Genomic DNA, 16,210 nt, shown 5'->3' with positions numbered 1-16,210 from the left:
ATTTCTTACCAAAGGGCATAGGACTGTCTAGAACAAGAAGCAAACTCTTAAATAAAATGTTATAAGAAGCAGGCTAGAGAGCTGGTTCAGTGGCTAAGAGCACTTTTTACTCTTATAGAAGACTCAGGTTTAGTTCCCAGTAACAACAGTCTGTAGCTTCAGCTCCAAAGGATCTGACACGTTTCTGGTCTCCAGGGGTAATACACAAGCAAATAATCCATACACACAAAATAAAACTTTTTTTTCTTTATTGAGATCACATCTTTTTACATAGCCCTGGCTGTTCTGGAACTCACTATGTAGACCAGGCTGGCCTCAAACTCAAGATCCACTTGGTTGAGCCATTACACCCAGCTAAATAAATCTTTTTTTTCCTTTTAAGAATGTTATAAAAATCACAAATTCTCAAACATTACTAAGTTAAAATAATGCCTCTGTGTCAGAGACAGGAGGACAAGTTATAGAGGCTATGCTTGACAAATTTCCAGAGACCTCCGACTGGCCAGAATGATCTTTAAACATCCAGAACAGCTGTTGAAGCTTTGCTTGACAAAGTTCCAAAGATCTCCGGCTGATCAGCATGGTATGGTCCTTAAACATTTTCTATAGTCCATGTCTATATATGGAATAATTTTACCTAAAAACTACTTTGAAATTTGCTTTTTCTCCTATTTCTCTATTTCTCACTTTGACTATGAGTTCAGTCCTAATAAAATTTACACTGGAAAACTTTTTCCCACAGAGTATGTTGAAAGAAGGCAGCTAGCTAAAGGCTTGAGAGAGTTTTGGCTCTGACTGTTTTGAGTAGCCAGGAAGAAACTGCTTCAAAGAAAGTTAGGACTTTGACGTAACAGTACCTGGTTAGATATTGTTAGTTGTAGAAAAGTACAACTTGTTCTCATAATAAATCAAAAGTTTCTTTAGAATCTGCTTTGTGGGCAATAGAAGATGGCTTGGAAGGTCATGATTTACAGATATTTCACAATAAAAGACCTCTTGGCAGTTAGTCTTTACTTGGATAAAGATGGATAGCACACTTGTTGGTTTGGGATTGGTCAGGCCATACTGACTACTGCCTAGACATTGTTTGATTTTTGCTATATGCTTTATTGTAGGTTATACATAACTGTTTGTATTTCTTTGCTAGATTGTTTTCTTGCTCTGTTGATTTTTAGATGCCCTATTGATTGTAAAAGATTTAAAAATCATGATGTAATCTGTAATGAAAAGATTAAACTTCACTTTAAATAAAGTATTGGGTTGACCCAAGGGAAGAGAAGAAAAATAAAGTTCTAGGCTAAAAGATCTTTCAGTTTTGTAATTTATGCCTGGGCCTCAATAATTCTTTTCTCCTCAATTCCTCAATCTCTCCTCAACAATTAGTTTCTTTAACTGATTGTTCGCCAACAGTAGGTTCCTTTAATTAACTGTTCCCGCCAGCTCAATTCTCCCTGCCTCAGAACCACCAAGACTTTCTCTTATCTCTTCCCAAAGCTGGTCTATGAGATCTCAGTCTAAGAAAGAGCTTTTTTTCAAGGGGGGGGGGGGGGGGACGGGGGACGGGGGACGGGGCCTAAAGAGATGACTCAGCAGTTAAAAACACTGGCTGCTCCTTTAGAGGTCCCAGATTCAGTTTCCATCACCCATAAGGTAGCTCACAACTGTCTGTGTTCCTTGAGCTCTCACACACTCTTCCAGCCTCCATAGGCACCAGACACTCATGTGGTGCACAGACATGCATGCAGACAAAACATCCATACGTATAAATAAAACGATGTTTATTTTTTTAAAAAGATTTGTTTTGTTTTGTTTTTTTAAAGAAAGAAAAGGTCTCGGCCAGCCTTGAATGTACAGAGATCCACCTGTTTCTGTTTTATGAGTACAATGTCACAACCTGCATGGTAAGTGTTAAGTAGTAAGCAAATGATGATATACTATGTGGTATTTGGAATTATCTCCTAATATTTGGGAAATCTGTAGCAACTTTTATTATAGAGCTATAAAAGCTTTTTCTGTAGTTCATGAAAAAGAACAATAATATAGCCCTCTTTTTAAAAAATGTATAACCAGGTGTGGTGGTGCACACCTTTAATCCCAACACTCAGGAGGCAGAGGCAGGTGGATTGCTATGAGTTCAAGGTCAGCGTAGTCTACTAAAGAAGCTCAGAACAGCCAAGGCTACACACATAGAAACCCTGTCTCCAAAAACAAAAAACAAAAAACAAACAAACAAACAAAAAAATGTTTAGGGCTGGAGAGATGGCTCAGAGGTTAAGAGCACTGGCTGCTCTTCCAAAGGTCCTGAGTTCAATTCCCAGCAACTACATGGTGGCTCACAGCCATCTATAATGAGATCTGATGCCCTCTTCTGGCCTGCAGGAGTTACATGCAAATAGAACACTGTATAAATAATAAATAAATAAATCTATCTTTTTAAAAAATTGTTTAACTTTCCCTAGCTAGGGCTGGAGAGATGGCTCAGCAATGAAGAGCACACACTGTTCCTCCAGAGGACCCAGGTTCAAGACCTAGCACCCATATCAAATGATTCACAGCCATGCGTAACTCTATATCCATGCAATTCAAAACCTTCTGCCTCTGAATACACATGTAAAAACACACAACTCACATGCACACACACCCACACACACATATATATACATAATTAAAAATAAATTTTAAAATTAAGAAAAAAAGAGTGCTAAGCCAGTTTGAGTTATATAGTTCAAGACTAGTCTGTGCTACGCAATGTTACTGTCTTTTTTTTTTTTTAATTCCAGCACTCGGAAGGCAGAGACAGGTGGATCTTTGTGAGTTCAAGGCCAGCCTGGTCTACAAAGTGAGTCTAGGACAGCCAGGGCTGTTATATAGAGAAGCTCTGTCTCTAAAAACCAATAAATAAATAAACCAATTAAAAAATAAAATAAAATCTAGTGTAGAAGACCAGAGGTGTAGCCCAGTGGTAGAACACTCGTCCTTGTCCAGCACAAAGGTAAGACAGATCTCTGCTATCAGTAAGTAAGCAGAGTACATACATTCACAAACCCACTGAACTCTTATGTACACAGCCTTTAACACAAAAAAAGAAAAATAGAAAGGCTTTGCTTATTTCTGTTTTCAACTTTTTCTAATTAAAGTAGCTAAACCACACTCGGGAGGCAAAGGCAGGTGGATCCTTGAAATCAAGGGCAGCCTGGTCTACAACGCCAGTCTAGGACAGTCAGGGCTGTTACACAAAGAAAACCCTGTCTCAAAAAACAAACAACAAAAAAAGTAGCTAAACCAGAAATAGCTACAAAAGAACATTAACTTAAGAAAATCTTGCCTACAATGAAACTTGTGGAAAACATTATGTATGTTTATACTTACTCAAATCATCTGCTGTATCTTCAATTCCTGAAGCACTGTCATCAGAATCACCAACATTATCTGGCCGTGTCTGTTGCTTCTGAGATGGTGATACGTTCTCCAGAGTCGGTTTTTCTCCCCGTAGAACTTCACTATTCCTTTTGTCCACAGAAACAAAGGAGTTTGTAAGATTTTTTCCAGTCTGTTGTGATTCTGCCTGCTTCATATTTTCTTTCAACAATAAATTGGGTACATTTTCTGTTTCTAAAGGTGAGCTGGGTGTCTTTTGTAATTTCATCTGAGAAATGGGTTCATTTTCTTCTTTCCTCTGTGAACTAAGTGCTTTTTCTGTTGTTGCTGCTACTGTTGTACAGGGTGTTTTTTCTGACTTTACTGGTAAATTAGGTGACTTTGGTAATTTTTCTGCTTTTGCCTGTAAACTAGGTACTTTTTCTAATTTTGCCTGTGAAGATCCCTTCTGGGCTTTCATGGGTGAATTTGGTAACTTTTTCGCTTTGCAATGACTTTGATCTCGAAGTACTAACCCCAAATCTTTAGGGCCTGGAACGCTGGCAACATTTACTTTACATGATTTAACTTCTGTTTTTTCTATACAAATATCATTTTGCTTGGTTTTTTTACTACTATTTCTATTCGGAGAGCTGGTTCCAATTTCTGTCACGGACTTATCATTTCTAGGCTTCAAGGTTTGATTAGTTATAATTTTAACTGGTTTGCTTTCTTCACAAATAATATTCTTCTTTGGTTCATGATTTTCGCTTTTAGAAGTCTTAGGCTCTTCCATTATTTGAAAATCTGATTCTTTCCAATTTTGATACTGTAAAATGGCAGATCTCAGGTATATGAACTGCTCCAAATCGATTTTAGGCAAGCAAACTATAGGATTTAAAGATAAAAATAAAAATCTGTTATTTAAAATGTAAAAACATTTTTAATCATTAGCCATTTTTTAAAACTTAAAATCTGTTCTCGAAACTAAAGAAACATTCTTCAGAAAGCTGTAGAAAAGGGCTTAAATCCCCATTCATCAGGAGGCAGAGGCAAACAGATCTGTGAGTTCCAGGCCAGACTAAGCTACATAACTAAGTGAGAGTGTCTCAAAAAACAACAAAACACTCACAAAAAAAAAAAAGAGCTTTTCATAAAAACAAAGTTGTTTTATACTACCTAATAAGAATTTCCACTAATAGAAAAATAAAACCTGAACTGATACAGCTCCATTATTGTAAAGAAATGGAAACTGAAGATGCGCAGGATGTCAATCTCTGTGCACTACATGGAAAGTTACAGAATCCTCAGCACTGAAGTCTTGCACCCGCATGACTTCCTACTAAACATGTCACAACCTACTTCAAACTCAATTCTCTACACATGAGAATCACCACTGAAGTAAAAAGACATGTAAAAAGCTGGGCGTGGTGGCGCACGCCTTTAATCCCAGCACTAGGTAGGCAGAGGCAGGCAGATCGCTCTGAGTTCGAGGCCAGCCTGGTCTACAAAGTGAGCCCAGAACAGCGAGAAAACATAGAGAAAAATATGTCTCGGAAAAAAAATTCAAGTAAATAAACTTTAAGATCTGTTATTATTTATTTGCTAAAACCCAAAAAATAGACACCACCAAGTACAAGTGCTGTTTAAAACTATGGGCTTAGGGGATAACAGTCATCAGTTGTAATAAATTTATCACTGTAGTGCCAAGTTTTGGTGGTAGGGTAGGCTAAGTTCAAGGGAGGACAAGAATTATGTGGGAACTCTATTTTCTGCTCAATTTTGCTGTCAACCCCAGAAAGTGACAGTAAAAGAGACATTAAAATTAAAATCAACTAGTCTATTTTTCTCTTTTAAAAAAAAGTATTAATAGAGACAGTTTTACTGATAGAGAAATATTAAGTTTACAGACTACAAATGGTAAAAAAAAAAACTGTTGCATTCTGTTATTTATATCAGAAATACCTTATATATTACATTTTATAGAAACCTTTTAACTGTTTATGAATAAAAAAGTCTACTAACAAAAGCAAATTCCATGGAATTAAAATGTATTAGTGTCCTTGACTTTTACTAGGTATTATTACTCAATTATAAATCAGAGCAATCAGGTCTAACCATATAACCACTCATCATATAAACACAAGAGTATTATCTGCAACAAAAAGCTCAGAACATGAAGTCAATTTACTTGCAGCTGTAATATATGTAAAACTATACACACAAAAAAGAAAACTTTAGTCTAGACACCTCTGCATTAAAGCATCTCATCCAAACTGAAACTAGAGTTTGTAATTCTAATTTGTAGAAATGTCCTCTGTATGTTCTGCTTTGATTTCAGCCTAGATTACTATTATTTTTTTTTTAATTTTTACCATAAAGTCAAGTTTTTCTTTAATAAACTTCACACGCAATTAATTCACTGTCCACTGAAGAAGTTTAGGTTCAAGATTTCTTAAGAAAGCCCTTTCTCAAAGAATTGATGCTTGACCCAGTTGTATTATTAATACCCATAATTCTTTTATCTCTGCATGAATCAAGGCTAGACATAATCACAACTTAAAAGTTCTTTACTGGAAATCTTTGACATCCAATTTCTTCTAATAATTTACTTTAGGAACTGTTTTAGAATGGATCTGCTTCTCATTTACTGACACCTCATAATTCTCTAACAAGAATAAATTCAGACTATACTTCTTCCTAAAATATCACATTCAGGAATACTATGGCTCTGTAGAATATGAAATAAGCACCCATTCACAGTAAGACAAGTATCTTTAACCCTGTAACTCATGTTCAGGGCAAGCCTCATTATTACCACCATTATCATTCTGAGCTGTCATATTAGATTCCTTATTATATGTATCAAAAACTCACACTGAACAATGAATTATTGGTAGTAAAAGATGACTCATTTTGCACCTGTCTTTCATGCCTCTGTCCACCAGTTGAACAAAACCACCTATCTGTTTTTTCACAAATATTAGATTCTGAAACTAGAGAGACGGCTCAGCTATTAAAAGCATTGGCTACCTGGGCATGGTGGCGCATGCCTTTAATCCTAATGTTCAGGCGGCAAAGGCAGGCGGATCTCTGTGAGTTCAAGGCCAGCCTGTCTACAAAGAGTTCCAGGACAGCCAAGGCTACATAGTGAGACCTGTCTTGGGGTGGGGGAGACAACACAACAAAGAGCACTGGCTGCTTTTCAGAGGACCCAGGTTGAATTTCCAGTACCCACATGGTGGCTCACAACTCTCTGTAACTCCAGTTCCAGGAGATCCATCACCCACTCCTGGCCTCTGGGCACACTGGACATACCAACACAAACGACTCACATACATACACACACACATATGCATACATATTACAAGCACTCATACACAGAAAAATAAACAAATCTTAAATACATTTATTATTTGTGTGTTGGGAGGGGGTGTGGCCATGTCATAGTGTGCAGGTAGAAGAGGGAACAACTCTATGGAGTCAATTCTTTCTCTTCCTCTTTATGTGGATCCCAGGGATCAAACTCAGATCACCAAGCTTTTATGGCAAGCACTTTTACCCTCTGAGCCAGTGTATATTAACTTTTAAAAATATTTTCTGGTAAAATGTACAATAATTTACGATTGTAAAAAATTATTTTACTCCTGGGTTTTGTTTCTGCATTTTAAAATAAACACATTTTGCTTTTCCTATTCTTTATGTTCTATACAACTGTTAAAAGGGTTACCAAGGGCTAGAGATGGCTCTGAGGTTAAAAAAAGCACTGCCCTTGCAGAGACCAAACTACAATTCCCAACACCTAAGCCAAGGCGGCTCACAACCACCTATAAATCCAGCAGTGTCAAGGGATCCAACAGCTCTGACCTCCATGGGCACCAGCACTCACATGCACATACATACCGTGGGTGTGTGTATACAATTTTTTATAGTTGTCTAAATAAATGGTTCTTCCTAAATTCTTACAGAAACTGACATGTCTTATTAAAAAAAAAAAGGGGGGGACAATGAATGGCTCAGCTGGTAAGAGCTTGTCTCAAAGTCTGACAAGCTAAATTCAACCCCTAGTTCTCACATAGTGGAAGATCTAACTACCTCCCCAGGTTATCTTCTGCCCTCCACAGGCATACACATGCATGTCCACATACATATTCAAAGACAGACACACATATAAAATGAATGCAAAAATATTAAAAACATGAAAAAATGGGCTATATTTTTTTACAGTTTTATTTGTTTCACCTAGTAAATAAAATATTTTTAAATTTTATAGTGGTGTTCTATTAGTCTTTAATAATTTGTAGACAGTGTCTTACTGATGTGAACTGAAATTTCCAGGGGAAAAAGTCACACCTGTGTTAAAGATTGATTGTACAAGACAAACTGAATTAGAACATCTAAGACTACAGAGAGCAAAATGATCTCTGACTACCTTTCGTGCCTTTAAGAGCTACTTGTTGCCCTGCTCTGTAGCTGACCTAACAATCTAATGACTATCAAGGAATGCACAAAGAGGTCCCAAGCTTCTACCATCCGTAGGCTAGAATATCAGATAGCGTCTGAAGTCTATACAGAGATTTCCCTGCTTTATTGTAATCCACATAAGCTGATGTTTCCAACAAAAGAGTGCCTTGGTTTATGATGTTCTTTGTTCTGTTTTATAAAACTTGATTAGGGCCAATGAGATGGTTCAATGAGTAAAGGTATTTATTTACTACCAAGCCTGACAATCTGTGTTCAATCCCCAGAACCCACATAGTGGAAAAAAGAGAACTGTCTCCTACAAATTGCTTTCTGACCGCCACATATGTGCTGTGGCATGGGAAGGTGCACATATGCATGCTATATTGATAACTAAATGCAAAGACCTCATTCACCTGTTACCACACTGGAAAATGGTATTAAGAAACCTAAATCTAAGTTCTCAGGCCATGGTCATTCACATTTGACTCTAGAATGAGCTAGTATACTCTTTTTGCGGTAAGAGCTATGTTTTTGTATATTGACAAAAGCCATAAACAATAAAGACTTTATAAAATACTAGACCACAGTTTTGATTAAATCCACTGGGGGGGGGGGGGAAGGTGAGGAAGAACTGTGAAGACAATTCAGTGAGTAAAGTGCTTAAAAAGAAAGCCCTGAAGACCAGAGTTCAGAACCCCTAGAACCCATGTAAATGCTAGGGTGACACAGAAACCAGCCTTTAATCCCAGCCCTTAGGAAGCAGAGGCAAGCAGAGTTCTGTGAGTTCAAAGCCAGCCTGGTCTACAGAGTGAGTTCCAGGGAAGCCAGGGCTACAACAAGAAATGGGGAGGGGGGGAGTATATAAGGAAGATACCTGGTGTCCACTTCTGAGCCTACACATAAAGAAGGAAGTGAGGAGGCAGGGAGGCGGGGAGGGAGGGAGAGGGTAGGCAGAGAGGGAGGGAGGAAGGCAGGCAGGATGGGTGGGTGTGGTGGTATACACCTATAATCTCAGCATTTAGGAATTAAGGTAAAAGGATGAGGAGAGTTTGTCATCTCTAACTGCCTCCTGAATTCAAGGCCTACAACTGGAAAAAAAATTGTAATTCACTGCAAATCTTAAATCAGTGATCACAAAGTCTTTGATATTTTCAAAGACTTATTTATGTGTTTATATCTATGTAAGCAGGTCGTGTATATGTATTTATGTCCACGTGTGCTCTTGGAAGCCAGCTAGAATTGCAGATAGCTGTGAGCTGCCTAATGTGGGTGCTGAGAGCTCCACTCAAGTCTTCTGAAAATCATCAAGTGCAGAACCATCTCTCCAAGCCCACCTCTAATATTTTTTTACAAATTAAAGAAACCTGCCAGGGACTACCCTCCCCTAGACTCCACAAACTGAATCACTTTTCCCCTTCTCCTACAATGAAAACAAAACAAACCACAAAAAAATTATTGCTATGCAAAAAATCTTGTTCTGCTATAGTAGAACACACTTGTAATCCCAGAAGTTATAAGGCTAAGGCCAGAGAATCATGAGTTCAAGACCAGCCTGCACGACATAGTAAGACCATCAAAGTTAAGTGCTGAAATCTGCCCTCAAGTCTTTCCAGTGTTCAGATAACAAATGTGTGAAAGCATAACCAGCATATTTAAAAGATCATTAAAATGTTGAATTATATAATCTGGTATACCTGATTGTTTCTAACAATTCAATATTAGCACTAAGCTTGGTTTCAAGCTTTTTTTGGGGGGGGGGGCAACAGGGGAGTTCAAGACATTGTGTAGTCTTTATGTCCTGGAACTAAGTCATTCTGTAGACCAGACCGGCCTCAAACTCAGAGATATGCCTACCTATGCCTCCTGAGCACTGGGATTAATGGCATGTACCACCACTGTCCAGCTGAAGCTTAAAATATTAACTCAATCATTCTCAAAGTTTCTTTTTTTTCTCCTTTATTAATTTATTCTTGTTACATCTCAATGGTTATCCCATCCCTTGTATCCTCCCATTCTTCCCTCCCTCCCATTTTCCCCTTATTCCCCTCCCCTATGACTGTTCCTGAGGGGGATTACCTCCCCCTGTATGGTATCAAGTCTCTTCTTGGTAACCTGCTGTCCTTCCTCTGAGTGCCACCAGGTCTCCCCCTCCAGGGGACATGGTCAAAGGTCAGGCACCAGAGTATGTGAGAAAGTCATATCCCACTCTCCACTCTACTGTGGGGAGTGTTCTGTCCATTGGCTAGATCTGGGTAGGGGTTTAAGGTTTACCGCCTGTATTGTCCTTGGCTGGTGCCTTAGTTTGAACGGGACCCCTGGGCCCAAATCTGCCTATCATAATGTTCTACTTGTAGGTTTCTAGGACCCTCTGGATCCTTTTACTTAGCCATTCTCCCATGCTTCTCTCATCTAGAGTCCCAATAGAATGTCCTCCCCTCTGTCTCAGTTTCCTGGTAAGTGAAGGCTTTCGTGGGACACTCAAAGTTTCTTCTTCAGTAGACCTGAAATGGGCCTAACAATTTGCATTTCTAACAAGTTCTTAAGTGGTACTAAAGTGGCTGGACAGGGCTAACAATTAAAGAACCACCGCTCTACGGCACAGTCCTGAAAGTAGAAGTGAAGGTAAATAAAGCTCTTCTGTATAATTTTAAACACAGCAAAGAATCTGATTCATGTCAGTATACTTCATTATGAAAGAAACCATTTCTGGTTTTCCTTACCACCATACTGTCAGTGCCTACCACGGTAAACAGTACATAAGTAGGTACCAATAAAGTTTTAAATGGACTAATGAATATTAGATTGAATTATTAGCTGTCTCATATATTTAAAATCTCAACAGTTTAAAAGTATGTTTAACTGAATCAAACTTTATATTATCTGAAATAAAACTATCTTTCAGAATGCATTCTTTCATCTGTTCCTCTAACCTCTCATCCAGGATGAATTCAGTTAAGTATATCCCACGACCCTCCCCACTTTTATTTTATCTTATTTTTAAAGACAGGGCTGTACTATGTAGCCCTGCCTGTCCTGGAACTCTCTCTGCAGACCAGGCTGGCCTTGAAATTACAAACATCTGCCTGCCTCTGCCCACCAAGGGTGTGTGCCACTCAATATGCTTCCTAAGAACTCTGTTCTCATCTTAAAACTATATATTAACAAAGCAATCTGCTAGATGTAAAAACAATAAATAAAACATACAAGTATTAATTTCTTTTTTAATTTTCTCTATAAAATTTATTTTTTATTATGTATACAGTGCTCTGCCTACATGTACACCTGCAGGCCAGAAGAAGGCATCAGATCTCATTATAGATTGTTGTGACCATCATGAGATTGCTGGAAATTGAACTCAGGTCCTCTGGAAGAGCAGTCAGTGCTCTTAACCATTGAGCCATTGCAAGTGTTAATTTGTTACTCAGCTTTTTCAAATTTGTTTTTAAAAAAGAACACATTTTGGGGGTCTTTGGTGGGGGAGTCTTTGCTATATATATAATCCCAGGATAAATTTGAACTCACTATATATCCCACACTAATCTCAAACTCCCAACCTCAATACTATCACCTCCAAAGTGTTCAGATTATAGGAATTTACTACCACCACATCCAGCTTAATCAAATATATTATAAGTTGTTCAAAAAGTCAGTAATAGGAGGTTAGAGAGATGGCTCAGTGGTTAAGAGCATCTGCTGCTCTTGCAGAGAAGCCCAGGTTGGTTCCAAGCACCCACAAAGCACCCACAACCACTGGTAATTCCAGTTCCAGTGGCTCCATCATCCATCGCTGGTCTCCTCGGGCACCAGGCAGCAAACATGAGGTACACATACATACACAGAAGCAAACACTCATACACATAAAACAAAATTTAATCTTTTTTTTAAAAGCTGGGTGTGGTAGAGCATGCCTTTAATCCTAGCACTCGGGAGACAAAAGCAAGTAGATCCCTGTGAGTTCAAGGCCAGCCTGGTCTACAAAGTGAGTTCAGGACAGCCAAGGCTACACAGAGAAACCCTGCCTCGAAAATGCAAAAAAAGAAAGAAAGAAAGAAAGAAATTAAGGAGCTAGAGATATGGCTCAGTGATTAAGAACACTTCCTGTTCTTCCAGAGGACCCAGGTTTAATTCTCAGCACCTACATGATAGATCACAACTGTCTATAGCAGTTCCAGGGCTTCTAAATCCCTCACACAGACAAGCATGCAGACAAAACACCAATGATCATAAAGTAAAAATAAATTAAAAAAAAATAAGTTAAAATACTAGGAGATATAAATACTATTCTTGGTTGTAAACCTGACTACATATGGAATAAACTACAATCCAGAAACAGAGACACACCTGATCCAGATCGTGAGGCAAGTTCTATAATGAAAGGAATTAAAGGAAAGCTTAGATCCTGGTATGGTGGTATATGTCTTTTTTTTTTTTTAAGATGTATTTATTTACTTTACATATACGAGTGCTCTCCCTGCATGTACACCTGCAGGCCAGAAGAGGGTGCCAGATCTCATTATAAATGGCTGTGAGCCACCATGCGGTTGCCAGGAATTGAACTCAGGACCTCTGGAAGTGCAGTCAGTACCCTTAACCATTGAGCCATCTTTCCAGCCCAGAGGTATATGCCTTTAAGCCCAGCACCCAGAAGACAGAGGCATGGTTCAAGGCCAGCCTGGTCTACAGATCAAGTTCCAGACTAGCCAAGGTTAGGCAGTGAAGGACACCACTGAAATCAGAAAACTGGTGAAAATGTAATAGAACAAGTGGGCCATGTTCCAGGACAGCCAGCAGCAGAACTTGGCAGCTTTGGCCATGTGGCTCTAGCTTTGGAGTCAAGAACAGAAGAAGGAGTTAAGCCAGGAGGTGGTGGCACACACCTTTAATCTCAGCACTTGGGAGGCAGAGGCAGGAGGATCTCTGTGAGTTCAAGGCCAGCCTGGTCTACAGAGAGTTCCAGGACAGATAGAGCTGTTACACAGAGAAACCCTGTCTCAAAAAAAAACAAAAACAAAAACAAACAAACAAACAAAAAACAGACGAAGGAGTTAGGGATCTCCCTTCATGACTAAGGAAAGCTGATGAGACCAGATGTGTGGCAGGGGTGTATCTGCATGAAGACCCAGGAAGGCCATTGCATGAAACTGTGCACGTGAAGCCTGTATTGCCTTGGAGACCCCAAGAGGTTAGAGATGCCAGAGCTGTGTGATAGCTGCCAAGTAAAGCTGTTAACAGGGAGCGGAACCAGCCCAAAACAAAGAAGTGTGTTGTCAATAAAGGTGAAAGGAGTTGGAAATCTGAAAAGCAGTTGGACATCAGACATGAAGATACAGAGTTTGGAGTTTGCCCAGCTGGTTTTTTATCTTGCTTTGGTCCAGTGTTTCCTATGTTCCTTTCCCTGTGATTATGGAACAAGAATGTATATCCTGTGCCATAGTATGTTAGAAATATAAGGTCTGCTTTCTGATTTTGGTTTTCTAGGGGATTATAGCAAAGAGATTGCATGAATCTCAAAAGAGACTTTGAACTTTGAAATATTGTTGAGACTGTGATAGACTATGGAGAATTTTGAAGTGGGACTAATGCATTTTGCATTATGTTATGGCTGTAAGTCTACGAGGGCCAGGGAGTAGAATGTGGTGCTCTGAATAGGTATGGCCCCCACAGATCCATGTGTTTGAGTGCTTGGCCATAGAGAGTTCTGGCACTATTAGGAAGTGTGGCCTTATTGGAGGTGTCACCTAGTTAGAAGAAGTGTGTCACTGTGAAGGCAGGGCTTTAAGGTCTTAAATGCTCACGCTTCAACCAGTGTAAAACACATCCAGTCTCCTTGCTGCCTGCAGATCTGGATGTAGAACTCTCAGCGCCTTCTCCAGCACCATGTCTGTCTGCATGCTGCCATGCTTCTCACCATGATAATAATGCACTAAACCTCTGAAACTGTAAGCCAGCCCTAATTGAATATTTTCCTTTATAAGAGTTGCCATGGCCATGGTGTCTCTTCAAAGCAATGGAAACCCTAAGACATGTAAATAAATGTAAATGTCATTATTATGTTTTGGTTTTGGTTTATACCTGTTGGGATGATTCCTTTTACATGAATAAACAGACAAATACTGGGGAACGGGAAATAGCTCACTGGGTAAGAGCAACTGCTGCCCACAATGAAACCCTGACTTCTAATTCTCTGCACTTAATTTAAAGTGCAAGCCCTAAATGGAGCACAGCGGAGCACACCTATAATGACAGCCCTCAGGGAGGCAGAGGCAGACAGAGCTCTGTGAATTGGAGGCCAGCCTACTCTACAAAAGGAGTACAGGACAGCCAGGGCTACACAGAAAAAACTTGTCTCAAAAAAAAAAACCAAAAAATAAAATAGCAACTGCTGCCCCCAGAAGGCGGGGAAAACTTGGGTAAGGGGAACAGGACATGGGGCTCAGCAGTTAAAAGCACAGGCTACTCTTCCAGAAGACTTGACTACAATTTCAGTAGAGCAGCTCACAGTCCACTGTACCTCTAACTCCAGTCCCAGGGGACCTAACTCCCTCTTCTGGCCTCCACAGGCACCAGGCATGCATGGGGAACACAGACACATATGCAGGCAAAACATTCACATAAATTAAAGTTAATTGATGTTTTTAAAGCAAGGAGATGGCTCAGCAGGTAAAGATGCTTGCTGCATAGTTGTCATGTCAGTTCGATCCCTGAAACTAATAGAAATGTGGAAGGAGAAAATCCACTCCACAGACCTGTCTTCTAACCTCCATACATATTCCATGGCACAGAAGCCCGACACACATATCATACACACACACGGAAAAAAAGTTTGTTTTTAAAAAGTCAAATATGACAATTCCTGTAACAACCAGCACTGTAAAGGTTGGAGACAGAGCTTGCTGGCTACCAACCTAGCTCCAGGTTCAATGAGAGACCCTGTCTCAAAGGAATAAAGGTTGGCAGTTATAGAATGGGACAGCCAGCATACTCCTCTGGGCCCAAATATGCACTTAAAGCGCACACACACACACACACACACACACACACACACACACACACACACACACCCATACACACCAAAACATAAAAATTATGAACTTATGTTTTTGGTTTTTTCAAAGATTTATTTATTAAGTATACAATGTTCTGTCTGCCAGAAGAGAGCACCACATCTCATTATAGATGGCTGTGAGCCACCATTTGGTTGCTGGGAATTGAACTCAGGACCTTTGGAAGAACAGCCAGCCAGTGCTCTTAACCTCTGAGCCATCTCTCCAGCCCCCGAACCTATGTTTTTGACCTATATTAATAGAAACAATATAAAAGAATATATAGACGCATGCAACATAAATCAGCAGCAGTACACATGTACAACAGTCTCATGAGATTACTTCATCTATGGGTACATCAACATCTCATCATGGATAGGGGAAGTATCTCTGAGGCCTCACCCTTCCCAGAGAGACTATTGAAATTAGTGGCTGTTATGGGTGGAGAGAGCACTTTCTTTAGTGGTACAGCCACTAGTAAGTTGCCCTAGCTATGGAACCACCCACCCATATTCATGCAAGCAACCCTAATCAAACCCAGTGGGTTTCTCACAAAGTCATCAAAGTGGAAAGAAGGAGCAGGAGGAGAGAAAATAAAAAGATAGAGGGGTAAACACAACTAAGCTTCATATAAACATGTAAGAAACTGTTGAAAACTGTTAAAAGACTAAATATAAACTAGTGATTGCACAGAGACCTCAGTTTATATACATATACTCCAATGTTTATGAAATAAGAAAACTGTCTAATAATGCATCACATCTCTGTCACCATGAAACACTTGAAGGAAATAAGTACAGAAGTAGAGTGTTCATACACAAATGAGACTGTCCTGACACTACACAAACTAATTGGTAATAAATATAAGGGTTTTGATTATTGTTATTGCCAAGTTAACTACTGAAAAATAAGCTGTAAAACAAATAAAAATAAAAAACAAAACAAAAAACAAAACATGGCCAGGCTTGGTGACTCATGCCTTTAATCACAGCAGGCTAGATGCAGACAATCTCTGAGCTCCAGACCAGCCTGGTCTATCTACTTAGTGAGCTCTAGGCCGAGAGGGTTACACCCTGTCTCAGAAAAGGGGGAAGAAAAAAACAAAACAAAAACAAATAATTAACCACAAAGGCTACTAATGGTAAAATATTTGCTTAGTATGTACAAGGTCCTGTGTTCAATCCCCAGTGACAAAAAGGGGGGGGGGGGAAATGAAGGACAAAAAGCTCCTAAGACATACAGAAAAGAAATAGCAAATGGCATACATTAATCTTCCCTGATTATCAATTACTCAAATGTAAATAAACTTAATAGTTAATGGAGCAAATGGATAAATCAACTAAAAA

General features: G+C 39.2%; 1 protein-coding gene across 4 annotated transcripts in view; it reads right to left on the bottom strand.

Annotated features, from left to right (window-relative positions):
* The window catches only part of TUT4 (terminal uridylyl transferase 4), a 114,954-nt gene that overhangs the window by 87,934 nt on the left and 10,810 nt on the right, over window positions 1-16,210 (bottom strand). For all 4 annotated transcript variants that reach the window (XM_084784532.1, XM_084784531.1, XM_084784533.1 and 1 more), the window contains one exon: window positions 3,370-4,245. In XM_084784532.1, the coding sequence (XP_084640658.1) occupies window positions 3,370-4,153 (784 nt within the window). In that variant the 5' untranslated portion in view covers window positions 4,154-4,245. The remainder of the gene's footprint in view (window positions 1-3,369; window positions 4,246-16,210) is intronic.

The sequence above is a fragment of the Acomys minous genome (genome assembly GCF_964271855.1).
Source record: "Acomys minous genome assembly, chromosome: 6".
In the NCBI taxonomy this organism is placed as follows: domain Eukaryota; kingdom Metazoa; phylum Chordata; class Mammalia; order Rodentia; family Muridae; genus Acomys; species Acomys minous.
This window is presented reverse-complemented; position numbering and strand designations above follow the sequence as displayed.